Source organism: Macaca fascicularis, chromosome 2 (genome assembly GCF_037993035.2).
Source record: "Macaca fascicularis isolate 582-1 chromosome 2, T2T-MFA8v1.1".
Lineage (NCBI taxonomy): Eukaryota > Metazoa > Chordata > Mammalia > Primates > Cercopithecidae > Macaca > Macaca fascicularis.
The window spans coordinates 120,826,039-120,853,634 of NC_088376.1; the positions used below are offsets into that span (position 1 = coordinate 120,826,039).

Here is a 27,596-nt window from a genome sequence, read left to right on the forward strand (position 1 = left end):
GCTCACACTTAAGACAGCTGCGGGTGACTGTGTTGCCCACAGCTAAGATGGCTGCTGATGACCATCCCCTTTGGCTGGGTCTATTCTTTTGCTCGCTAGTATTTTCATTGAGAATTAAAGAGAATAAAATTTAGTAAAAGTTGGCACCTCCTTGCTAAGTAGATAAAATAAGAAAGTGGTACTGTTTGTTTAGAAAACCTTCTACCGCGCAAATTGTTCTTTCCCTTAACCAAAATGGTCGTTAAGGTTGTCCCGAGGTTTGAAGCTTCCAGCCCTTAACTAAGATGGCGCCTGGAGGCCTGTTAAAAATTAGCTTGCCCTTTTTTCTGCCCTCTACCAACACGGCTTCCGTGGCTTCGTTCACGTGACATTCCTGGACTACGGCGCGGGAGAGGGGGTAGGAGGGCCCTTGAAGGGTGCGCGTTCCCGTGGCGGTGCACCGGGTAGGTTTCAGTCAGAGTCACTATGGCGGCCGGCGCTGGCAAGGTAAGCTGAGGCGGCGGTGGCGGCTAAGGAGGTAGCACCCGTCGTGGCGTCCTGGCTCCAAATCTTCGCAGCCTCCTTGCGGAGAGGTCGGCGGAGGTAGTGTCTAGCGGTGGGGGCTGGCGGGGGTCTGGCTGGAGGAGCCGAGGGCTGAGGCTGGCGGGCTGAGGCGCCTGACGGCCGTTTGTTTTGATATTTTCCCCACCAGGTCGGAAAGTTTCCTGCCTCGTCGGGCGCAGCTTGAGCTTGCCCCATCGGCCGCGATCGGTGGAGGCTGCGGCGGACCCAGCCCGGGGCCTCCAGGCCTCTCCCCAACCTCCGGGCCAGTCTCCCTCCCCCACCTTCTCGTCCGCCGGGAGCTGCGGCTGCCGTCCCTGAGATGCGACCCTCGCGGGGGCGACCCTGAGGGGAGGCGGCCCATGTGCTGAGCGGCGGACAGGAGCCCAGGCGTCCGGGGACCAACTTCCTGCCGCCTGGGAACCCGCGCCTCCCGGTGTCGCGCCTCGCTCCGTCAGCACCGGCCTGCGGAGCCGGGTCCCCGCCCTGGTCGCGGGGACGCTCACCAGGTGCCCGGGAGTCCCGACTCGGCTACTGCCCGCGCCCTGCCGGCCTCCACGCCTCGCGCGGAGGACCTCAGCCACCGCCGCCTCGGATCGTGCCAGGCCGGGGACCGCGTCCCCCTTCCCGGGGCGGCCTCCGCGCAGCAGGGGCGATGCAGACTGTCCCGCCGGCCGTCTAGAGCCTCTACACTGCGGGCAAGGACGGGCGGTGACTGCCCAGAGGTGCCCGGCCACACCTTCCTTCGGCCCAAAAGGACTTTCCTGGCCGCGCCGAACCGACCCTTCCTTCATGCTGCAGTGCTGCAACGTTTCCGCCACCGAGGGGGAAAAGCGGCCGCGATCTCAAACCAAACACAAGAATTGGCGTGTGACTCATCTGCTTGGATACCTCCAGTCCCCAAACTGTGTTCCAGGAGTTTTCTTGGCGGAAGCTGCCCGATGTTTGAGCCTTTTCTTCCCAGAGAAGAAGATGGACTGAAAGCTGCCAGTTGGGGACTTTTTGTGATCAGGGCGCTGCTGGGTTTTAGAGGAGGTGATGGGGCTTGCGCTGGCTTGTCTTCCCACCCAAGTGAAGAGTTGATGTTCACTGGTTATGCTTAGACAATGTGCAGTTTGTGTTAATTTAAAATTTTGGGTGGGATAGGGGGATAGGCTTGTGAAGGGCAGTCCGGATCCAGAGGAACTCCTCTTTGTTCCTGGTAGGAGAGACACCCCCAGTCTATCCTCGATGCCGTCAGCCTTGGCCATCTTCACTTGCCGCCCGAACTCGCACCCGTTTCAGGAGCGTCATGTCTACCTGGACGAGCCCATCAAAATCGGCCGCTCAGTGGCCCGCTGTCGACCAGCGCAGAATAATGCCACTTTTGATTGCAAAGTGCTGTCAAGGAACCACGCTCTCGTCTGGTTTGATCACAAGACGGGCAAGGTAATGTCACCACGTTGTCCAGCGGCATTGTTTAACAAACTTGTTTCCCCCGCTTTGCCCTTTCTGAGAGGCCTAATGTATGCAGGATCCCAGGGTTTGCATCCAGAAGAGGCTTTGCGCAAAGCCACGAAACAACTGTTTGTGTGCCTGGTTCTAGTGGAAATTTGATTGAGGTGGTTGAATGGAAAACAGAGAAGGTATTGTAATTAAAAGCCTCAGGAAGTCTATGGCATCTTGATAACGGGGTCATTCCCAGTGAAATACCAAACTAGATAGTGAAACTTGGCGTCTTGCTTTCAGTCTGCTTGGAAAGGTGAATTCACAGTTCAGCGCTTTATTAAGCAAGCAGGAGTTGTCAGAGCAATTCGGGGAATCTGTGGCCATTATTATCCCAGGGCTCAAGTGTCTTAGTAGTGAAATGTAGTTAACACATAGCTTTAGGTGAGTTCAGATCAGGACCTTTCTAGTAAGGACAATTGCTGGTATAAACCTAAGATTTTTGAAAGGTTTGATACATACTTGCTCTTGAAGGAATAATTTGCAATAATCAAAGCTAATTTAATTAAGCATGAACAATTGTAACTTTATATATTTTCAGAGTGTTTTTTACAAGTTGGAGAACATACACATACTGCGTTTGAAAATCACTTTTTGATGTTCCCTGCAGCACTTATTAAGTACTTAGTGCATTCTTACAGAGGTGCTATTCAAAAGTTAGTGTTAGGAAATAAACTTATTTTCTGAAATTATACCCTATTCTGTCAATTATAGCATTACTTAAATGTGATGGGATGAATTCAGTGCTTTTCATTTTAAGCGTAATCAATTTAGTATTTTTATGTTAGTATCGTAAGTTACTATACACGTATGTGCTTTTAAGAAATGAAAGAAATTAAGATCCTTTCCATTTTTAAAAACTGTTTATTTATGTTTATGGATAGTATACTAAAGAGCTCATCTTTGTGCCTAAACCTCAGGTTTTTAGCTGAGCTACTGAATCAGTTCCAACTTTAAGTTATGTAAGACTAATAGGACTGTCTCAGGTTTCACCTCCTGACTTTTTGCCCCTTCTTTCTGAGTTAAATAATTAAATCTTTCTTAAAGGAAGAACTTAAGTCTTCAAGAATATGTTTTGAAATGAAAGAAACCTGAGCCTTAAAAGGAAGAGAAAAAAATGATACTTCGGCAGCTACTGATTTAAGGAATTATTTTGTAAATTATTTTTTGAAGAAAGGAGGAAAAGATTGTCCAAGTGCTGTGTGCTGCATAATATCTATACTTTATTCTACGTGTAGGAGTGTAGGATGAGAACTGAAGAATATGTTAACTTTTCTGTATAACACCAGATCGTCATTTACCTGTGGAGCAGACCCTTCCTCCCTACCCCCAAGCTGAACGTAGGGTGCCTAATTTTTTTTGAGACAGATTTTTGCTCTTGTCACCCAGGCTGGAGTGCAGTGGTGCTATCTCAGCTCACTGCAACCTCTGCCTCCCAGGTTCAAGTGATTCTCCTGCCTCAGCCTCCCAAGTAACTGGGATTACAGGTACATGCCACCACGCCCGGCTACTTTTGTATTTTTAATAGAGACAGGGTTTCACCGTGTTGGCCAGGCGGTCTCGAACTCCTGACCTCAGTTGATTCGCCTGCCTCAGCCTCCCAAAGTGCTGGGATTACAGGCGTGAGCCACCGCACCTGGCCCTCATAATTCTTTAAAATGAATATTCATAGAGCTCATTTTTCCAGCAGTTGAATTTAAATATCAGTTTACTACTAAGTAGTGCCTTAACTCAACCAGCTTTTACATTTTTGCCATTTTATGTTCTTGGGCAACAGGTCTAAACTAATTAGACAACAGGTTTGCTCACGGTACATACTCTGCAAACGCACTTTGATTAAACACTCAAAGGGAACTCTAATTTTTTGTTTTACTTATTTGAAAAATACTGATTTCATGCACAGTGCTTTCCATGGCCGTAATAAAACTCTCACAATAGGTTATTTTGAGATAACTAAGAATAGATCAATAGTGACTGTTTCATGAATTGAGATGACATGTTAATATTTGTTCTTTTTTTTTTTTTTTGAGATGAAGTCCTACTCTGTTACTCAGGCTAGAGTGCAGTGGCGCAACCTCAGTTCACTGCAACCTCTGCCTCCTGGGTTCAAGCAATTCTCGTGTCTTAGCCTCCTGGGTAGCTGGAATTACAGGCACGTACCATCATGCCCGGCTAATTTTTATATTCTTAGTAGATACTGGGTTTCACCACGTTGGCCAGGGTGGTCTTGAATGCCTGACCTCAAGTGATCCACCCTCCTCGGCCTCCCAAAGTGCGGCCAACGTGCCTGGCCATGAAATTTGTTCTTCAGAAAAACTTATCTTTGAAGGGTAGATATGGCTTATTTCTACCATTTTCACTTTTTTCCCTCTTCTGCTTTATTAGCTAAAATAACACGCAGGCTATGAGACCACTACTTTAGATATAGATGTAATTATTGATTATTATACCACTTAATCTAGTTACAGCAGATACTCTGTCAGATCTTACCATGTCATTGAATTGCTTTAGGAATTAACTATTTAAAGTTTTGGTTTGGACAGATAGTAGGTTTTATTTGAGCATCTATTATGTGCCAGACACTGTGAGGGACACAGTTCCAAAGAAAACCCACAGCATGACCAAATAGTTCTTGTATGAAATGTGCATTGTCTGTAGTCCCAGCTACTCGGGATGCCGAGGCACGAGGGTTGCTTGAGCCCAGGAGTTCGAAGTTTCAGTACTGGGATTATGCCACTGCACTCCAGCCTGGGCATTAAAGCAAGACCCTGTCTCTTAAAAAAAAAAAAAAAAGAAAGAAAGAATCCCTTCAGGCAAGGAGTTTTGCTCTTGTTGCCCAGGCTGGAGTGCAATGATGCGATCTTGACTCACTACAACCTCTCCCTCCTGGGTTCAAGTGATTCTCCTGCCTCAGCTTCCCCAGTAGCTGGGATTACAGGCATGTGCCACCACGCCTGGCTAATTTTGTATTTTTAGTAGAGACAGGGTTTCTCCATGTTGGTCAGGCTGGTCTTGAACTCCCAACCTCAGGTGATCCACCCACCTCGGCCTCCCAAAGTGCTGGGATTATAGGTATGAGCCACCGCGCCCAGCCAGGTTTTTTTTTTTTTTCCCCCAAAACATCTGGGGATGATAATGGTACCTATTATTGGTTTGAGAATTGAGGTAATTATATAAATCACTTAGCACCCTGTCCCTGGCTCTTACTAAGCACCCAGTACTTACCAGAGAGGGTGTTTAGTGGGGAAGAGGGAACTATTTAGACAACACTTTGCAATTTGCTATAGTGCTATGGAGTCTTAGGAAGGTAATGAGAAATTATTTTCTTTAATGTGATAGCATATATAGAAGAAATTTTTTTTTTTTTGGATACGTGGCTCTGTTGCCCAGGCTGGAGTGCAGTGGTGCAGTCTCGACTTATTGCAACCTATGCCTTCTGGATTCAAGGGATTCTTCTGCCTCAGCTTCTCAAGCAGCTGGGATTACAGGCATTCATCACCAGGCCCAGCTAATTTTTGTGTTTTTGGTGGAGACAGGGTTTCACCATGTTGGCCAGGCTGGTCTCAAACTCCTGACCCCAGGTGATCCACTTGCCTCGGCCTCCCAAAGTGCTAGGATTACAGGCATGAGCCACTGCGCTTGGCCAGATGAAATTTTTTAAATTGATGTAGTTGATAACTTTGTGCAAATTGGCAATTTAACTGGGAGGTCGAAAATTGGGGTAATATGTGCTTTGGATGACTTTCACTTTGTGGTGACTGATGCATTCTGCATTGTCCATTATGGGAGGCTCTTTAAAAGTTGGAAGAAATAGGTTGGGCATGGTGGCTCATGCCTGTAATCCAGCACTTGGGGAGGCTGAGGTGGACGGATCACGAGGTTGGGAGATTGAGATCATCCTGGCTAACACGGTGAAATTCCGTCTCTATGAAAAATACAAAAAATTAGCTGGGCGTGGTAGCATGTGCCTGTAATCCCAGCTACTTGGTAAGGCTGAGGCAGGAGAATTGCTTGAACCTGGGAGGTGGAGGTTGCAGTGAGCCAAGATCGCGCCACTGCACTCCAGTCTGGGTGACAGAGCGAGACTCCATCTCAAAAAAAAAAAAAAAAAAAAAGTTGGAAGAAATAATAAACACTTGAAACTTTATGATTATTCAAATGATACATGTTCATTTTAGAATATCTGCAAAATGTAGGCAGGTGGAAATCTAAGTGACACTTTTAATGCTAAGCTCATGGAATATCTTATTGTATAATACTTAAATCTGCATGTTGAAGGGTGACAGGTTTGGCACAAGGCAGTTTCATAATCTTTCCCAAATCATCTTCTCAGTAATGTAGCAGTTGGATATTGCCTTGCTTGGATGCTGGCCCTATATATTATCCTCCATCCTTTTTGGAAGTCACGCTCTTCAAATTAGATGGCAGATAGTAGAATGTTTTTTTTTTTTTTTTTGAGTCAGAGTCTTGCCCTATCTCCCAGGCTGGAGTGCAGTGGCGCAATCTCGGCTCACCACGACCTCTCCCTCCTGTGTTCAAGTGATTCTCCTGCCTCAACTTCCCGTGTAGCTGGGATTACAGGCATAAGCCACCATGCCCGGCTAATTTTTTGTATTTTTAGTAGAGACAGGGTTTCACCATTTGGCCACGCTGGTCTTGAACTCCTGACCTCAGGTGATCCACCCGCCTCGGCCTCCCAAAGTGCTAGGATTACAAGCCTGAGCCACAGTGCCCAGCCTAGAATGGTTATCAATCCCTCTGTTGATTCAAGGCACCATTGAGCAAGCAAATCTACCCATATAGTGGTTACGTAGAAGGGATAGTGAGTGGACTCTTCTCTTGTGATTTGGATGGCCCTATTTGATTTGAGGCTTTGGGGTACTGGTGACATGCTAGTGGTTGACATAGCAGTCTAGTTCCAGTCTCATTGAAGTTTACTTACTAGTGGTAGTAGTTGTCTACTTCTAGTCTCACTTTTAATTTAAACTTAGTGCATTTTTTTTTTTTTTTTGAGACGGAGTCTCGCTCTGTCACTCAGGCTGGAGTGCAATGGTGTGATCTCGGCTCACTGCAACCTCTGCCTCCTGGGTTCAAGCAGTTCTCCTGTCTCAGCCTCCTGAGTAGCTGGGATTATAGGCACACACCACCATGCCCAGCTACTTTTTTGTATTTTAGTAGAGATGGAGTTTCACCATGTTGCATAAGCTGGTCTCGAACTCCTGAGCTTAGGCAATCCACTCGCCTTGGCCTCCCAAAGTGTTAGGATTACAGGTGTGAGCCACCGCGCCTGGCCTAGTGTATCTTTTTGAGCACCTGTTCTATCATGATTTGTTTGAGTGAAGGACATAGTGGTAGAGGGGGAGAAAATGACACAAACTGGTAAGAATTTATTTCTTCTTTTTAGGAACTTTTACACTGGATAGAGAAGGTGACTGCACTTTGAAAATAGTTGAGATAGGTGATATTATATAAGTTTCAATGGCAAAAGAGTGATGACATTTGACTTTAAAATTAGGGGTGGGTAGATAAGAAAAGGTGTTTTTGTTGTTGTTTTTATTTTTTTGTGGGGATGAGGATGGAATAAAACAAAAGCAGATAATTTTGAATGAGCTTTGCATTTTCCAAATGCTGAGGAAACTCACTTTGTTGGATTAGAGAGTTCTTTGAAGAGTAGCCAAGGGTGAACATCTGTTCTGTGTGATGTTCTTATTTGTGCCTCGTCTTTGTAATTAATTTTCACACTCTGGAAGACAGGAACGTTTTCCTACTATCTTGTATAAAGTAGTTGTTGAATAAATGAAGCTGACTGGATAGTGTGGTGCCAGGTTGTGAAGTGCCTTGTTTACCAAGCTAAGGATGTAGACCCTTGGGTTATGGAAGGCCTAGGAGAGTTCTGAGCAGAGCACTGACATACCAAACCCCTATTTAATAAAGAGTGGGCCTGGTGCAGTGGCCCACGCCTGTAATCCCAGCACTTTGGGAGGCCGAGGTGGATGGATCACCTGAGGTCAGGAGTTTGAGACCAGCCTGGCCAACATGGTGAAACCCCATCTTTACTAAAAATACAAAAACTAGCCAAGTGTGGTGGCATGAACCTGTAATCCCAGCTACTTGGGAGGCTGAGGCAGGATAATCACTTGAACCCAGGAAGGAGAGGTTGCAGTGAGCAGAGATTGCATCTTTGCATTCCAGCCTGGGCAACAGAGCGAGACTCCGTCTCAAAAAAAAAAAAAAAAAAAAAAGAGTGATACAATAGTGATACAATAGCGTATGTAGAGTTGCCTGGAACAAGGAAAAATGAGTAACAGCTTAACTAACACTCTTGTACTAACTGTATACTGGGCCCTGTTCTAAGTGCTTTACATGTTAACTTATTTAATCCTCAAGTAACTCTTTGAGGTGCTTGTTTTTTCCACATTAACTTGTGGGGAAATTGAGGCACAGAGAGATCTTGGTCAAGTTCACAAAGCTATTAAATGGTAGAATTGAGATTTAAATTCAAGCTCATAACCACTGTGCTATTCTAAGGCTTTGTAATACTTTAGATATGATGTGAAAGCATAGACCAGGTTAACAGTAGGAATGAAAATGATTAAATGCCAGAAAAGAAAAAAAGATAAGAGTATTAAATTAACTTGCACATTAGGACTTTGGCAAAGAGCAAGGTCCTATGTGAACTGAAGATTTTAGGGAAAGTTTAATGGATGAAACAGTTTCATGGAAGAATGCAATTTAAACTAGACCTTAGGACTTTTAAAAAGAGGAAGAATGGGCCGGGCGCGGTGGCTCAAGCCTGTAATCCCAGCACTTTGGGAGGCCGAGACGGGCGGATCACAAGGTCAGGAGATCGAGACCAGCCTGGCTAATACGGTGAAACCCCGTCTCTACTAAAAAAATACAAAAAACTAGCCGGGTGAGGTGGCGGGCGCCTGTAGTCCCAGCTACTCTGGAGGCTGAGGCAGGAGAATGGCGTAGACCCGGGAGGCGGAGCTTGCAGTGAGCTGAGATGCGGCCACTGCACTCCAGCCTGGGCGACAGAGCGAGACTCTGTCTCAAAAAAAAAAAAAAAAAGAGGAAGAATGGCCAGAAACAGTGGCAAATGCCTGTAATCTCAGCGACTTGGGAGGCTGAGTCTGGAAGAGTGCTTGAGGCTAGGAGTTTAAGGCTGTAGTATGCCCAAATTGCACCTGTGAAAATTCACTGCACTCCAGCCTGGGCATCATAGCAATAATTTGTCTCTAAAAAAAAAAAAAAAGTTCAAAAATTTGTATTTGCCAGGGGTGCATCAGGTCTGTAGCCCCACCTACTTGGGAGGATGAGACAGGAGGATCACTTAGGCCAGGAGTTCAAGGCTATAGTGCACTATGATTGCTCTAGCCTGGGTGACATAGTGAGACCCATCTTAAAAAAAAGGAAGTGGGATTAGGGGATAGATTGTAGTTAGAGTCAGTCTGGGAAAGGAGTTTTGGGTGGGAGGAAGAAGCAGGGATGATATATGGCATGTTCCAAGGACATTGCAAGAAAGTCATTGTGAAGAGCCTGCTGAATTTGACCACCAAGATTGTTTCTTCTTTTTTCCTCCACACATCTAAACATGACCACAAAGATCCTAGCCTCAGCTTTTGGGAGAATGGCAGGTCATACATTCTTTTATTTTTTGTTTGTTTGTATGTTCATTTTAACAGAAGTTTTTTGTTGACAGAAGTATAAAGGTCATTAAGGGGTGCTGGTGTTTGTGAGAAAGCCTTTTACTTGACAAGTTGTATTTAAGACACGTAATGTGAACATGTATAGAAAGCCAGATTGTATATTTAAAGCACGTGTTCATTTCCTTCTATATTACTTTTCATACTAGTGGGAAATTGATAAAATATTTTATCTGTGATTTCAAGTTGTTAAAAATATTGATGGTGTATATACTTAAAGCATTTTTTTTTCCCCAGTTAGTTCTTTGACATTACTCCTTAGGTTAAATTCACTCTTTGCCCTTTTAGGCTCCTGTCTGGTTTTCTGTTTTTTTTTTTGTTTTTTTTTGTTTTTTTTTTGAGACGGAGTCTCACTGTATTGCCCAGGCTGGAGTGCAGTGGCGGGGTCTTGGCTTGCTGTAAGCTCCGTCTCCCGGGTTCACGCCATTCTCCTGCCTGAGCCTCCCAAGTAGCTGGGACTACAGGCACCCGCCACCACGCCTTGCTAATTTTTTTTTTTTTTTTTTGTATTTTTAGTAGAGATGGGATTTCACTATGTTGGCCAGGCTGGTCTCGAACTCCTGACCTCGTGATCTGCCCGCCTCGGCCTCCCAAAGTTCTGGGATTACAGGCATGAGCCACTGCGCCAAGCCTAGCTGTCGGGTTTTCTTAAGTGATATTTCTGCTAGAGCTTAGTATTTATTCTTTTTGGTAAGTAGGGAAGAGAATGTCATTTAGAGTTTTAAGTGAAAAGATTGTGATGTTAACTCTTAATGTATGTCAGTTACTTGATAGTTACTTGAATCAAGAAAAATGATAGCATTTATTAGCAGCTGAAACGTTCTAAGTTTACAGTCCAGACTCTTTCCTCTTGTCGGGTACATGCTTCTCTTACTGCTACTCTATAGATAGATAAATAGTTTACACCTTTGCTTAAAAATCTTTGACGTCTCATTAATTTTTACCATTAAAATCTATATCGTATTTTCTTTTTTTCGAGCTCTCTCTTTTATTACTGTTTTTTTCTTCACCCCAAACTTTGTGTACTAGCTGTATGACAGTGTTCACTGTTCCTAGAACAAGTGCCTTTTTTTTACTGTTTTGTCTTCTAGAATGACCTCTTCTCGTCATTCCTTAAGGCTCAATTCCAATGTGAAACCGTCCCTGACTCCCTTTAACTGAAGAATTAATTGCTTCTTCCTCTGTACTTCCATTTAACTTTGTGTATAATTTCTTTATTTTTTTTTTTTTAAATTTTTAAATTTTTTATTTTTGAGACAGGGTCACCCAGTGCAGTGGTGCGATCTTGGCTTACTGCAGCCTCCACCTCATGGGTTCAAGCAGTTCTCCTGCCTCAGCCTCCCAAGTAGCTGGGATTACAGGCACCCACCACCATACCTGGCTAATTTTTGTATTTTTAGTAGAGACAGAGTTTCACCATGTTACCCAGGCTGATCTCGAACTCCTGGCCTCAAGCAATCCACCTGCCTCAGCCTCCCAAAGTGCTAAGATTACAGGTGTGAGCCACTGCACCGGCCTGTATGTAATTTCATTATGGGACATAAACAACAAAATAACTGTGATGCAAATATACTATTGTCCCATCAGATGTGAACTCTTGAGAACAAGAGAATAGGCACTACATACATGTTTGAATGAGGGAAATGTGAACAATGTAGCGGTCTGTATTTCTGCAAACCTGTGCAGTGTTCGAGGGCAAAAAGTCATTCAAGTTAGTTCTTAATTGGAGATCATGGACTCAATTATCAATATGTAGTCTTTGTATAAGTCATTATTTATTGAGAACTTGCAGTTTGCAAAACATTTTGCTAAGTGTTTTTGGATTGTAGATAATCTTGTGATTGATGATATTAAATTATGTATATGAACTATTACATTTTCACACAAAATAATTTTAAAAGGTTTTAAAATAATCAGAGTGCTTTCTTGTTTCATTTGGTCTATATAATATTCTTAGAAGTTAAGTAAAACAGCTGCAGTCTAGCTCCCTTTTGTCCAAAAAGAGTTTGATGTTTAGAGGTTATTTGTACAAGATCGTCTAGTAGTAACTATGGGAGTTTTTTCCCTCCTGAAATAAAAGCCAACTATTAGACATTTATTCTGAACTATCTTCTTAGGAACTGACGCAATTATTATGAAAATCTGTCTTTTGCGCTTGCTTGCTCTCTTGAAAGGTAATCTAAGCTATTGCTTTTTGATGTATAACCAAAACTTGTCATATTACAGACTTTCAGAGACCGAAATAACTCAAGTTAATTATTTCTCTGAGTCAGCTAATATTTTTTAAAACTTACCTCTACTATTCCTAGCAATAAAATATTGTTTCTTGGGCTTGCATTCTGGCAAACTGATTTGGCTTTGGGTATATATGCAAATGAATGAAATAGCCTTGGAAAAGCTTGTTTGGCCATGTATATTTTTCATACTTTATAAGAGAGTAGCTGACAAATGTAAAGAAAAAAAGGAAAGCTTATATAGGCACTTGAAAATACGGACGTGTTTGGTAATTAGTACTGTATCTTTTGTCAAATATACAATTTTTGGGTTGGATTTTAAATTTAAGCATGTAGAAGCTGTGTGTTAAGATTTTCTCAATACTTTCAGACTTACAGTTTTATTTATATATATAACTACTGATTTATTCTAGATGAGCCAAGCAGAAATGACTTTCCAATATAGACTTTCAAGCTTTTCTTATTTTTTACTTATACAAATAACAGGAATATATTCTCATAAGAAGTCAAGCAGGCTGGGTGTGGTGGCTCACACCTGTAATCCTAGCACTTTGGGAGGCTGAGGCAGGAGAATTGCTTGAGGCCAGGAGTTCAAGTTCAGCCTGGGCAACTGTTTATATGAAATGTGTAGAATAGGTAAATTCATAGAAACAAAGATTGGTGGTTTCTAGGGGCTAAGGGTAATTAGGAATGTGATGGTTAATTTTATGTCAGTGTGACTAGGCTGTGGTATCAGTTTTTCGCTTGACCAATTTTTGGTCAAACACCAACCTGATATTGCTGTGAAAGTATTTCTTAGATGTGACTAACATTTATACCATTAGACTTTGAGTAAAGTATATTACCCTCCATAATGTGGCTGGGCCTCTCTAATCAGTTGAAGGCCTTAAGAAAAAAGACTGAGGTCCCCCTGAAGTTAGGAATTTTGCCCTCACAAAGCTGTTGGACTCAAGACTACACAACAACTCTTCCTTGAATCCCTAGTCTAATGATCTGCCCTACCGATTTCATACTTGCCAGCACCCCCAACCCCAGTTGCGTGAGCCAATTCCACTAAATAAATCTCTCTATATAAATATACATTTGATCGGTCCTGTTTTTCTAGAGCCTTGACTAATATAGGAGATGACTGCCAAATGGGTCAAATCCTTTTTGGGATGATGAAAATGTAAAATTGTGGTGATGGTTGCACAACTCTGAATTGTATACTTAAATTGGCAATTGTAAGGTGTTTGAATTATATCTCAAAAAAGGATTTATTTATTTATTTTTTTTAAGATGGAGTCTCGCTCTGTCGCCCAGGCTGGAGTGCAGTGGCGCGATCTCAGCTCACTGCAAGCTCCGCCTCCCGGGTTCACGCCATTCTCCTGCCTCAGCCTCCCAAGTAGCTGGGACTATAGGCGCCTGCCAGCGCACAGCTAATTTTTTGTATTTTTAGTAGAGATGGGGTTTCACCATATTAGCCAGGATGGTCTCGATCTCCTGACCTCATGATCCACCCACCTCGGCCTCCCAAAGTGCTGGGATTACAGGCGTGAGCCACCGCGCCCAGCCGTATTTTTTTTTTTAAGACACAGGGTCTCACTATGTTGCCTGGCTGGTCTCAAAGTCCTAGGCTCAAGCAACCCTCCCACCTCAGGCTCCCAAAGTGTTAGAATTACAGGGTGAGCTACCACACCTAGGCCCAAAAGGAATGTTAAATGAAGTAATAGCTTAATGAAAGCAGCCTAGGGTATAGAAAGTAGAAGAGAGTGAGTATTCAAGGTAGGTAGGATTAACAGAGCAGCTTTTGAAGTACCATATAGTTTGATTTTTCTCCCTACTTCCTTATTGTGAATGTCTTACTCTTGGTCGGACCTTTGTTTTAACAAATGTAGTATATAGATAGTATGTTTCCAATTTTGAAATATTTGTTTCTAGGCACAATTTTGATATTTTTGAGAAGTTGTAGTGCCAGAGTATTAATGTGAGAATTGAGAGAAATGGTTAAGATAGAGTTTAAAAGTCTCAATCTGCACCTCAATCAGTTCAGCATAAGATTAATTTTACTTACCAAGGAATCTTTGATGTATGTAGGCACATACATAGAAGCAGTAAAGTGTTAGAATGAACAGTACTAGTTTGATTAGAAGAAAGTATTCATTTGAATTGTAGCTGAACTTAAACTGGGGCCATTATGCTTTCTTAGTCTTTAGTATCTGAGTGTCTCATTCTTGCAGTGCAGTGTGGTGTCCAGTACATAGTCCTGGAAAAATACAATTACGATACAGATAAGTCAAACAATAGTAGCATCTGTGAATCATTGTTTCCAGGGAGCTAAGAGAGTGATGTATTCCTTCCCCCAGGATTGGGGGCAGAAAATGTGGGAGGAAAGAAGAGGGCTTCACAGAGAAAGTTGTTTTTAGGCCACTGTTTGAAGAGTGAGTAGGGCTTTGCTAGCTGGATAAAAAAGAGCAGTGCGTTCTAGCTGGAAGCATATGTTTAAGGCAGAAAAGCCTGAAAGAGAATGATGTATTCTGGGAATGCAAATCCAGAAGTTGACAAAATTGGGGGGAAGAAAATAGAGCTGCTATCAGTTCTTTGGGGGTAGTCGAGCACTGCAGGCAGATGCCTTAAGGGAGGCAATGTAGTTAAAGATTTTGGAGTTGGACTACTGGTGTTGGAATCCTGGCTCCATTGCTTGCCAGATATGTGACCTTGGGGAGTCTGTGTGTTTTCAGTTTTCCTTATATGTAAAAGGAGGCTAATAATGGTATTTACTTCATGGGACTTTTATAAACATTTAATGAGAATTGTAAAGCACTTAGCAGAACACCTGGCACAGGATAGGCAGTCAATAGCTTGTGGCTATTAGAATTTTTCTTTCTTTTTTGGTTGGTGTGTTTGTATAGTAATACCAGTTGAATATTCCTTATCAAAAATGCTTGAGATCAGCAGTTTTTGGATTCCAGATTTTTTAGGATTTTGGAATATTTGCATTATACTTACCAGTTGACCATCCCTAATTCAAAAATCTGTAATCAGTTCGCTTCAAAATTCAGAACTTTTTGAGTACTGACATGGTACTCAAAGGAAATGCTCATCAGAACATTTCAGATTTCAAATTTCAAATTTTCAGATTTGGGTTGCTGAACCTGTATTACTTATGCAAACTCCTCTATGCTGCTGCTGCTCCTCCCCTTCCCCTTCCCTCCCCTCCCGTCCCTTCTCCTCCCCTCTCCTCTCCTCTCTTCTCTTTCTCCTCCTCCTTTGTGAGAGAGAGAGAGAGAGACAGAGAGAGTCTTACTCTGTCACCCAAGCTGGAGTGCAGTGGTGGATCACAGCTCATTACAGCCTCAACCCCACCCTGCCCGGGCTCAAGCAATCTCCCCTCCTCAGCCTCCCAAGTATCTGGGACCACAGGTGTGTGCCACCATGCCTGGCTAACTTTAAACTTTTTTATAGAGATGGAATCTTGCCATGGTGCCCAGGCTGGTCTCAAACTCCTGGGCTCAAGCAATCCCCCTGCCTTGCCTTCCCAAAGTGTTGGGATTACAGGCATGAGCCACTGTACCTGGCCTTTTTCTTCTTTTTTTTTTAGGCAGGGTCTTGTTCTGTTGCCCAGGCTGGAGTACAGTAGTGTGGTCACAGCTAATTGCAACCTTGAACTCTTGAGAACTCAAATGATCCCCCGACCCTTGGCCTCCCAGACTGCCAGGATTATAGGCGTGACCCACTGTACCTGGCCTTATTTTCTGTAAATATGCTTTTTCATTGTTGAAAAAGTTTTCTTTTTTGAATATATCTTTTGAGTTCCCTAAACCAATTAATTTTTTTTGGAATGTGTGAAATTTTTTTGAATATGTTAAAGAAATCATCTGTTAGGCCGGGCGCGGTGGCTCAAGCCTGTAATCCCAGCACTTTGGGAGGCCGAGACGGGCGGATCACGAGGTCAGGAGATCGAGACCATCCTGGCTAATATGGTGAAACCCCGTCTCTACTAAAAATACAAAAAAAAAAACTAGCCGGGCGAGGTGGTGGGCGCCTGTAGTCCCAGCTACTCGGGAGGCTGAGGCAGGAGAATGGCGTAAACCCGGGAGGCGGAGCTTGCAGTGAGCTGAGATCCGGCCACTGCACTCCAGCCTGGGCGACAAAGCAAGACTCCGTCTCAAAAAAAAAAAAAAAAAAAAAAAAGAAATCATCTGTTAATGCATGTTATCCACTTCTACTAAGTTTGTATAGTTTCCCTGTTAAAAGCAATAAATCAGTGGTATACTTGGTCCGCCTTACCTGAAGATTCAAAATTAAAGGAGTTGAGTAAGTTACAAGAATCTAGTCAGTCAGTTAGGAAAAATATAAATGAACCTATAATGCTCTATCAGGCACCATAGAGCGTGGTGAAATTACAATGTTACTTCAGTCTTCAAGAAGCTTCTAGTTTAATTGGAAAGCTAAAGCTAACTCCCATAAAGAATTAAGGAAGAATTAAGGCACTATGTGATCAAGATTGAGAAGGCTTGTTTGTCATGTAAGGGGGACTTGAATTGGACCCTGAAGATTTAGGGTAGAGAATAACAGGTGTCCTTGGTGTATATGTCCTTGGTGTATAAAGGTCTGTATTGAAAGGCATTCCCCAAGGAACAGTCAGGAGGCAGTTGAGTCTGGAAGAACAGTTTATCAGTTGAGGTTTTAGTTATATGCCACAGACATTGTCGATAGCTGATTTAAGAAGAGTAGCAGTATATTGAAAGGGGATTGGGTTGTTTTCAGAATCCTTGAAAGGCTGGGATCCAGTTTGGAAACTGATGCTGGAGTCACAACCAAAATCATGCCACAGAAGTGGCATTGTGCAGACATGGCCGCTGCATTCCTTGAGCACTTATACCTCAGCTTAAAATGTTGACATTTGATACTGGATGATGCCTTTAGCACTGTTGTTATTGCTGCTTCTGGAAAGTGGATGCTGATGCTTCTGCTCTGCCACCAGAGAAATCTACCATCATGTTTCTTTTTTTTATTTTTTATTTCTTTTTTGAGACAGAATTTCACTCTTGTTGTCCAGGCTGGAGTGCAATGGCACGATCTTGGCCCACTGCAACCTTTGCCTCCTGGGTTCAGTTGATTCTCCTGCTTCAGCCTCCCGAGTAGCTGAGATTACAGGCATGCGCCACCACGCCTGGTTCATTTTGTATTTTTGGTAGAGACAGGGTTTCTCCATGTTAGTCAGGCTGGTCTCAAACTCCCGACCTTAGGTGATCCACCTGCCTTGGCCTCCCAAAGTGCTGGGATTACAGGTGTGAGCCACCACGCCCAGCCTACCATCATGTTTCTTTGTGGCACTAACTCCTGATGTAAAGTGCTAAGCTTGTATATTTGGTTGAGCCTAGGTACATGACCATGACTTAGCTTCAAAGGAAGCTATAAATGACAGCATGTGTCATTTCAGCTTTTAGTAGGGGGTAGGCTTTGCCTCCCACCAAGTTGGATATTTATCCAGTAATAACCAGGGGGTTCAGATGCCAGCATCCAAGAAAATGACCAGTGTTTCCTCCAAGTTGAGTTTGTATGTTAAGGAGCCCTATTACTGGATTACCACGAGATGGTTTAGACTAAATGACAGAGTTGAACCTGAGTTAGACTGCATTTCAGGTAGGCGGTGGAGATAAGTCCTCAACATCAGTGTCATCAATAGGTTCTTGGAAACTGTGACACTAAGCCACATCATGTACTATATGCTGTAGGAACTTAATTCTTGTTTATATTAATTAGCCTATTGTAAAATTGGTAAAATCGGTTTCTTTATACGTTTTGTCATTTTACTTAAAATCACAGTTTCCAAAAACCTATCCATGACTATGTTAAGTGAGGACTTTCTGTACAAGGTTGATGGGACCATAGGGCAAAAACCTTTAGGAAATCAAGGCATAAACTTTGGGAGCTAAGAATCTTGGAGTTGCAACTGTGGGGAAAGCAGTGCCTCCACTTAATTCATCTCGATAAACCAATAACTAAACTAGTATGTTATGAAACACCTGTCTGCTTTAGCATTCTGACTTCGTATTAGAGTGATTGTAAAATGATAAAGATTGGTTTTGTAGGTATAGTGAGCAGACAAGATTTGAAGATTCCAAAGTATTAATATAATTTCTTATTTTCTTTTATTTTTAAAAACTACCTACATATTTGAAAATAGGATGTTTCTTATTTTCAAGATTATTTTTCTCTTGGCATATTAAAAGATTGTACTTGTGTGCATTTTTTAAGGTATATTGTTTTGTTCATCATTTAACATTCTGCAGTAAGCTCATTTAAATACTATTTCTGATATTGCCAGAAGTATAGATTTAATACTTTGAATAAAACAAGAAGTTAAAAGGATTATGATGAAAATATTGTATGTAATTGTCCAAGCGAAAGGTAGGTATTAAATGATAGAAACTACTTCAGAACTTCAGTATGAAGTATATTTTAAAACATAACACCTATGTAGTAGTACTAGTCTTTTTTTTTTTTTTTTTTTTTTTTTGAGACACTCTTGTTGCCTAGGCTGGAGTGCAATGGTGCGATCTCAGCTTACTGCAACCTTCGCCTCTCAGGTTCAAGCGATTCTCCTGCCTCAGTCTCCCGAGTAACTGGGATTACAGGCACGCACCACCATGCCCAGCTAATTTTTTGTATTTTTAGTAGAGACGGGGTTTCACCATGGCCAGGCTGGTCTTGAACTCCTGACCTCAGGTGATCCGCCTGCCTCAGCCTCCCAGAGTGCTGGGATTACAGGTGTGAGCCACCGCGCCCAGCTAGTAGTACTAGTGTTACCATTTTAAACTGATACTCTAAACTGAGGTTTATTTATAATTGCCAGTTGTGTGGAGGCAGAGTTTTAAGATGAGCAGCAGTTAAATTTATTGGTTTTAATAGTTTTTTTACCCACTTCCCTGATTTAAGAACTGTATTAAAATTTTATCCTTTATTTTATCTGCAGCTATTTTGGAAGCTGATATAAAAATAGGTAAACTTTTTGAATAATGTGTGAAAAAATGATTAAAACGTACTTTCAAATGTTAGGTGTTACTATTATTATGAAACTTAGTTGTTACTGCTTTCTCCTTTCACTAATCTTTATTATTACTACTTTGTCATAGTGGTATGTAGTCTTAGGTGCACAAAGGAAATTACAGACTTTAATAGACAATTATTATTATTATTATTATTATTATTATGTTTGAGATGGAGTCTTACTCTGTCACCCAGGCTGGAGTCCAGTGGCATGATCTTGGCTCACTGCAACCTCTGCTTCCTGGGTTCAAGCAATTCTCTGGCCTCAGCCTCCCGAGTAGCGGGGATTACAGGCATACACCACCACACCCGGCTAATTTTTGTATTTTTAGTAGAGATGGGGGTTTCGCCATGTTGGCCAGGCTGGTCTCGAACTCCTGACCTCATGATCCACCCGCCTCGGCCTCCCAAAGTCTGGGATTACAGGTGTGAGCCACCGCGCCCGGCCAGTAGACAATATTTTTAACATGGCTGCCTTGTTGTAGGTCTGCTGATTGTGTTTTTTATATATAAGCATTAATATGTATTCATATATATACTTAAATGCAGAATTAAACATTTTGTATATAAAAGTGTTTACTTCTGATATTTAAGTCCTGCTGCCAAAATATTATTCCTCAAACCAAATATTTGGAGTGTTGGTATCCGAATGTTGGGGTTGGATAAGAAAATTTTTATTTTTCAAGTTCAGCCACTTTAAAAATACTTGTGGCTGGGCCAGGTAGTGGCTCATGCCTGTAATTCCAACACTTTGGAAGGCTGAGGCAGGAGGATTACTTGAGCCCAGGAGTTCAATACCAGCCTGAGCAACAAAGTGAAACCCAGTTGGTACAAAAAAAAAAAAAAAAAAAAAAAAAAGAGCTGAGCGTGGTGGTATACGCCTGTAGTCCCAGCTGCTTGAGGGAGGCTTAGCGCAGAAGATAGCTTGAGCCTGGGAGTTGGGGGCTGCAGTGAGCTGTGATCGCGCCACTGCACTCCAGCCTGGGAGACAGAACAAGACCCTATCTCAAAAAAAAATATTGTTATTATTGTTGAGACGGAGTGTCACTCTTGTTGCCCAGGCTAGAGTGCAGTGGCGCAGTCTTGACTCGCTGCAACCTCTGCCTCCTGGGTTCAAGCGATCTCTTGCCTGAGCCTCTCAAGTAGCTGGGATTGCAGGTGCCCACCACCACACCCGGCTACTTTTTGTATTTTTAGTAGAGATGGGGCTTTACAGTGTTGGCCAGGCTAGTCTCAAACTCCTGACCTCAGGTGATCCAACCACCACGGCCTCCCAAAGTGTTGGGATTATAGGCGTGAGCCACCATGCCCGGCCAATTTTTTTAATTTAATAATTTAAAAACATTAAATAGACTTGTGGAAAAGGATACTCATTCTCCTTTCTGGGATCAATGCCATAGTTTCAGTTTTATGACTGTGCTACTTTGGTAATAGTAGCAGTTAGTTGTTATTCAACTCACTTAACCTTTCTTTACTTTTGAACTTTGAATTTTCTGGTTGTCTTTGGAGTTGGTTGGGCTGGGTAAATCTTAAGTTATTAAGTGATGCAGGCACAGAAAATGAAATTTTATATAATGTTTATACATTTAACATTGTTACCTTCATTATATTTCCCATTTCTGTTGCTTTCACCTTAGAGTTTTGTACTAATTCAGACTTTGTGGTTCTTATCTGTTGGCTCTTTTAAGTGTGGATATGTTTTAGGCAAGTTCTATGGATTTTTGTTTTATTCTAAATCAGAATTGAATAATAGATCAAGTAAGTGATAGTTTAATGCTTTCTTTATGAAATTTTACCGATTGCCACAATTCTCCCTGATTTGTCCCTTCTCTCTCTCTCTTTTTTTTTTTTGAGATGGAATTTCACTCTTGTTGCCCAGGTTGGAGTGCAGTGGCGCAATCTTGGCTCACTGCTACCTCTACCTCCTGGGTTCAAGTGATTCTCCAGCCTCAGCCTCCCAAGTAGCTGGGATTACAGGTGGGTGCCACCACTCCCGGCTAATTTTTTGTATTTAGTAGAGACAGGGTTTCACCATATTGGTCAGGCTGTCTTGAACTCCTGACCTCAGGTGATCCACCTGCCTCGGCCTCCCGAAGAGCTGGGATTACAGGTGTGAGCCACTGTGCCCCGCCTGATTTGTTTATTCTCTTAATATTTTGAACTTTGATCATGTTTAACCCTTCACTTAACCCTTAATTATGTATTGTTCTGAGTAAGTTCTTTGATTATTATGGCCCTAATTAGCTTAAAATCTCCTTAAAAGCAACTGTGATAGACTATGCTACCTTGTAGCCCTACAGTATAGGTATAATGCCTATCGTATAGTAGATGGTTAAAAAAAATTATTGCCAACACAATACCTTTCTCCAAAGAAATTATGGAAGTACTAGCATAAGAAATTTGACTTTTAAAAAAAAAACCTCTTAGAAGAATATATAGGGTAACATCCTTATGACCTTGAATTCAGGGAGGCTATAATAAGTAATTTACAAGAAGCATACATTGAGGGAAAAGAGTAATACATTCAAATAGTCCCAGCTACTCGGGAGGCTGAGGCAGGAGAATGGCGTAAACCTGGGAGGCGGAGCTTGCAGTGAGCTGAGATCCGGCCACTGCACTCCAGCCTGGGTGACAGAGCAAGACTCCGTCTCAAAAAAAAAAAAAAAAAAAAAAAAAAATTAATTTTATTCATTGGAAGATAGAATAGCCAGGCACAGTGGCACTTGCTTTGTAGTCCCAGCTACTTGGGGGCTAAGACAGGAGGACTGCTTGAGCCCAGGAGTTTGAAGCTGTAATGTACTTTGATGATGCCTGTGAATCACCACTGTACTCCAGCCTAGGCAGCTTAAAAAAAAAAAAAAAGAAAAGAAAAAAACTCAGAAGAAAAAAATTGGCAAACATATTTGTAATACATATCACTTGCGAAAGGTTAGTATTCAGAAAATAGAAATAAGTTGTTTAAATAAAAGACAACCCAACAGAAAAGAAACAGTCAAAAGACACGCATAAGAATTTCACCGAAAAAATAAGATGCGGCAATAAACAAATGCTCAACTTTCAACATAAGTGAGGAACTGTAAACTTAAACCATGAGATGCCGTTTCTACTCAATTAAAAACTTGGAATAATATCAACTGTGAATGATACTGTGGGCAGTAGCAACTCTCTTACTCCGTTGTTGATATGATGAATTTCATTGATTGATTTTTGAATGTTAAGCCAAGTTTGCATTCCTGAGATAAACTATACTTGGTTGTGATGTATTGTCCCTTTTATATATTGCTGGATTTGATTTGCTTATATTTTGTTAAGGATTTTTGCATCTCTGTTCATGAAGTATTCATCTTAAATGCTTGTGAGAATTTACCAGATGAAGCCATCTGGGCCTATTTATGTTTTGTGGAAATTTGTAAACTATAAGTTCAATTTCTTTAATAGAAGCAGAGCTTTTCCAGTCATCTATTTTTTCTTGAGTTAACTTTGATATTTTGTATCTTTCAAGAAATTTGTCTGTTTCATCTAAGTTCTTGACTTTATTATTATAAAATTATTCATATTACCTTGTTATTTTAGTATCTATAGAATCTGTGGTGCTGTGTTGTCACCTCTCTTATTCTCAATATTGGTAATTTGTGGCTTTTTTTTTCCATTACACTTTGGCTAGAGGTTTGTTAACATTATTGTTCTTCTTAAAGAATCAGGGGTTTTTTGGGTAGATTTTTTCTATTATTTTTCTGTTTTCTATTTCATGAATTTTTGTTCTTTATTATTTCCTTATTTCTTCTTGCTTTGTGTTTAATTTCCTCCTCTTTTTCTAGTTTCTCTTTTCTTTCTTTCTTTCTTTTTTTTGGGGGGGGGGGGGGATCAGGCCTTGCTGTGTTGTCATTCAGGCTGGAGTGTAGTGGCGCAATCATCGCTCACCATAGCCTCAAACTCTTGGGCTCACGCAGTCTTCCCTTCCTCAGCCTCCTGAGTAGCTAGTACTACAGGTGCATGCCACCATGCCTGGCTAATTTTAAAATCTGTGGTAGAGATAGGGTCTCTGTATGTTGCCCAGGCTGTCTAGTTTCTCAAATTAGAATCTTAGGTAATTGAGTTAAGTCCTTCTTCTCTTCTAATAAATCGTGTAATGTTATAACCATTTTGACAAACAGTGCGACATAGTTATAATGCTAAATTTCTGTATATCTATTGACCCAGCAGTTCTTCTCCTAGGTATATACTCTAGGAAAATTTTTTTATATCTTTGCCAGGAGACATGTTCAAGCATGTTTATAGTAGGATTTTTCATAATGGCAAACATCCAAATGTTCATTGACAGGAACATATAAATACTTCTGTTAAATTACGCTGTGGAATACAGTATTGAACATGAATGAACAATAGCTGCATATATCAATGCAGATCAATCTCAGAAATGTTGAATAAAAAGAGCAAGGTGCAAAAGAATACTTACACTGTGATGTCATTTAAGATAAAATTTGAAAAATCAGTTGGACGCAGTGGCTCACACTTGTATTCTCAGCATTTTGGGAGGCTGAGGCAGGTGGATTGCTTGAGCCCAGGAGTTCAAGACCAGCCTGGGTACCATGGCAAAGCTCCATCTCTACAAAATATACAAAAAATTAGCCAACCATGCTGATGTGGGCCTGTTTTCCCAGCTACTCAGGAGGCTGAGGTGGGAGGATTGCTTGAGCCCAGGAAGTTGAGGCTGCAGTGAATTGAGATCGCTGCACTGCACTCCAGCCTGGGCAACAGAGTGAGACCCTGTTTCAAATAATAATAATAAAAATAAAAAAGAAAAATCACTATACTTACTGATATATCTGTTTTGCTATATATATATAGTAATAGAATGATAAACATATCCTTGTGGGGGAGGCAGAGTTAGTAAAAAAATAGCTAAATTTCTATATTACATGCTGCAAGATGTTTCAACTACTTTATAAATGAATACTTATTTGATTCTCATAATCAAGTACTTCTGTGATGCAGGCACAATTTTTATTCTCATTTGTAAATAAAGAAGCATAGAAATCTTAACTTCCTAAAGTTATACCACTAATAAGTGGTAGACCTTATAATCAAATCCAAGCAACTGTGGCTCGAGTCTGACTCTGAATGACGAAGCCATAGTGCTTGCCATGATGGAAGGGGCAGGAAGTTTCTCAAGCCGGCAGTTGGGTACATAGACTTTTTTTTTTTATTGTTTCATTTGTATTTATATGCTTATATTTATGTTTATATTTAACTTAATTAAAATTTTAAAAGAGAAATAAAAAAAGTTAAGCCACCTGAGAAGGAATGTAAGAACATAACCTCCCTAACTATATTTACATTCTAAATGAACACTATTAATGTTTCCTTTTTTTTTTTAATCACACTGCCCTGCCCCTCCCTTCTTTTTTTTTTTTTTCTTTTTTTTTCTTTTGAGACAGGGGCACCACCATACCCAGCTAATTTTTGTGTTTTGTAGAAACAAGGTCTTGCTAGGTTGCCTAGGCTGGTCTCCAACTCCGGGACCCAAGCGATCTGCCTGCCTTGGCCTCCCAAAGTGCCAGGTTTGCAGGCATGAACCACCGTGCCCAGCCTCAACACTATTAATTTTCTATAACATATTTCCTAGATAATACTAATAAAGCATGAAATATTAAAACTTGGATAGGTGAGGTGTTATTAATCTTATATATCTTGACCTGGGTGGTAGTTACAATGGTGTGTTCATCTATTGGTGATTCATCAAGCTGTACACTTTTGATTTATTCAATTCTTTTTAGGTATTTCAACTTAAATAATTTTTTTTGTTTTTTTTTTTTGAGACAGGGTCTTGCTTTATTGCACAGGCTAGAACTCAGCGGCACTATCTCTGCTCACTGCAGCCTTGATTTCTTGGGCTGCAGCGATCTTCCTACCTAGGTCTTCCTCATGGCTGGGACTGTAGGTGCGCACCACTATTCTTGGCTAATTTCTATTATTATTATTTTTTTTTAGAGACAGGGTCTCGCTATGTTGCCCAGGCTGGTCTTGAACTCCTGAGCTCAAGTGATCTACCTACCTTGGACTCCCAAAGTACTGGGATTACAGGTGTGAGCCACCTTGCCCAGTAAAATTCTTTAAAGATAGAATAAGATATATACATACACATATATATACCTATGTACATGCATATATACACACACATGTATATACACATATATAAAAAAGAATAAGGTATACAAAAAAATTAGAAAAAATAAATTAGCCAGGCATGGTGGTACGTGCCTGTAGCCCCAGCTGCTTGAGCCTAGGAGTTTGAGACTGTAGCGAGCTATGATTGCACCACTGCATTCCAGCCTGGGCAACAGAGTGAGACCCCATATCAAAAAAAAAAAAAAAGGACTAAAAAATATTAGATAAGATTTTCTTAAATTCCAAAGGTTTCTTATTGCAGTTATATTATGTATGTATTTGTTGGGATGATTAAAGGGGTATAAAATAGGTTATAAAATGAATGGCTGGCTTTTTGAGATGTTACTTCATTGAAAAGGCTATAAAAAGAATAAGGAAGCTGTTTATATACTGATATGGGAGATTTTCTAAGATATAAATTATTAGGTTAATAAAAGAACAAACAGGAGACATCACCATGTGTATAATAATCTACCTTTCTTGTAAAGGAGAGAAAAATAAGAATCTATGTTTGTTATTTGTTTATGCCTAAAGAAACTCTGAAGGAGGCATAAGAAATTAGTAGCTGCGGTTATCTGGGAGTGTAGTGGGGGTGGAGACCGTGTTGATAAGAAATAGGGATGGCAGGAAGTCTTTTCACTGTATTTACCATTGTAGTTCTTTTTAAACCATGTAACTGTACAACCTATTCTAAGTAAATAAATATTGACTGATTTATTTTTTTATTTTTTTATTTTTTTGAGATGGAGTTTCACTCCGTCGTCCAGGCTGGAGTGCAGTGGCGCAATTTCAGCTCACTGCAACCTCCGCCTCCCAGGTTCAAGCAATTCTCCTTCCTCAGCCTCCCAAGTAGCTGGGATTATAGGCATGCACCACAACAGCCGGCTAATTTTTGTGTTTTTACTAGAGGTAGGGTTTCACCATATTGGCCAGGCTGGTCTCGAATTCGTGACCTCAAGTGACTGCCCACATCAGCCTTCCAAAGTGTTGGGATTACAGGTGTGAGCTTTGATTTTTAAAAGAATGCATGTTTAGCATATCTGTTAGGTAAATTCAGATTTATGCTGTTTTATTTTGGGACTTACATTTGATTATTTGTTGGATATAGAATATTTCCATTTTTATGAGATGTGGTCATATAATCTCTTGAAATAGAGAAATTTGGGGGATACTGTATCATTATAAGGGCTTATGTTCAAAGAGGATTTTTTCAGTTAAATTCCCCAAATCTTTCCAGCATCTCCCCTTTTCCAGGACCATTTTAATTATTTTTAAAATTACTTTTTGCTCTTTTGGATGTTGTGCATTTTTAGGCAGAAGTTTCCTTTTAATGAGATGTTAATAATGACCTTATATTTAAACAGTTTTAGAATTAAAAAGGTGTTTTGTTACTGTGACAGAGCTTTCTGATTTCATTTAGTTAAAAGGTAGGAAAAGCCAATGTTTAGGTGGCCAAACTTTCCTTTTCTTCTTCTTGATTGAGACAGGGTCTTACTCTGTCACCTAGGCTGGAGTGCAGTGGCATGATCTGGGCTCACTACAACTTCTGCCTCCTGGGCTCAAGTGATCCTCACAACTCATCCTCCCAAGTATCTGGGACTACAGGTGTGCACCACCATGCCTGGCTAATTTTTTGTGGTTTTTTGTAAAGATGGGTTTCACCGTATTGTCCAGGCTGGTCTCAAATTCCTGGGCTCAAGCAGTCTGTCCACCTTGGCCTTCCAAAGTGCTGGGATTATAGGCATGAGCCACAATGCCCAGTCCTGAATGGATTTTTGTCATTATCTTAGGAGTGGGTTAGTATTGTATGAGTGGGCTTGTTATAAAAGTGAGCTTGGCCCCCTCTTGCCCTCTCCCTGTCTCATGCTCTCCTATCTTTCCACGTTCTGCCGGGGGTGCTGCAACAAGAAGGCCCTCACTAGATGATGGCACCTTGATACAGAACTTCTTAGCTCCCAGAACCTGTGAGAAATAAATTTCTTTTCTTTATGAATTACCCAAATCTGTGATATTCTGGTATAGCAGCACAAAATGGACTGAGACAGAAAACTGCTACCAAGAAGCAGGGGTGTTGCTGTAACAAATACGTGAAAATGTTGAAGCAGCTTTGGAACTGGGTAATGGGTAGAGAAGAATTTGGAGGAACAGGCTAGAAAAAGCCAAAATAAGGGTGATTCTGGTGACAGCTCCGAAGAAGGAGAGACATGTATCAAAAAATCTGAAAACCTTAGAGATTACTTAAGTGTTCGTGATCAAAATATTGGTAGAAATAGGGATAGTAAAGGCCATTCTGATGAGCTCTCAGATGGAAGAGAGAAATATCTTAGTGGAAACAGGAGTAAAGGTCATCTTTGTTATGAAGTGGGAGAGAACATGAGTGAATTGTGTCCTTGCCCTAAGTCTTTATGGAAGGCAGAATTTAAGAGTG

At 41.3% G+C, this 27,596-nt stretch overlaps 1 protein-coding gene across 50 annotated transcripts in view; it reads left to right on the forward strand.

Moving 5' to 3' along the window:
* Positions 1–452: 452 nt before the first annotated feature.
* Positions 453–27,596, forward strand: part of SLMAP (sarcolemma associated protein) — a 178,529-nt gene continuing 151,385 nt past the window's right edge. For 41 of the 50 annotated variants that reach the window (XR_012431292.1, XR_012431293.1, XR_012431294.1 and 38 more), the window contains exons 1-2: positions 453–486; positions 692–1,968. Coding sequence is in view for 47 of the 50 variants with exons in the window: in XM_074032564.1 (XP_073888665.1) it covers positions 1,771–1,968 (198 nt within the window). In the remaining 3 variants the exon portion in view is untranslated. Of the gene's footprint in view, positions 583–691; positions 1,969–27,596 lie in introns of all 50 variants that reach the window. The other 9 variants (XM_065540826.1, XM_065540829.1, XM_005547460.4 and 6 more) reach the window with 1 other exon arrangement.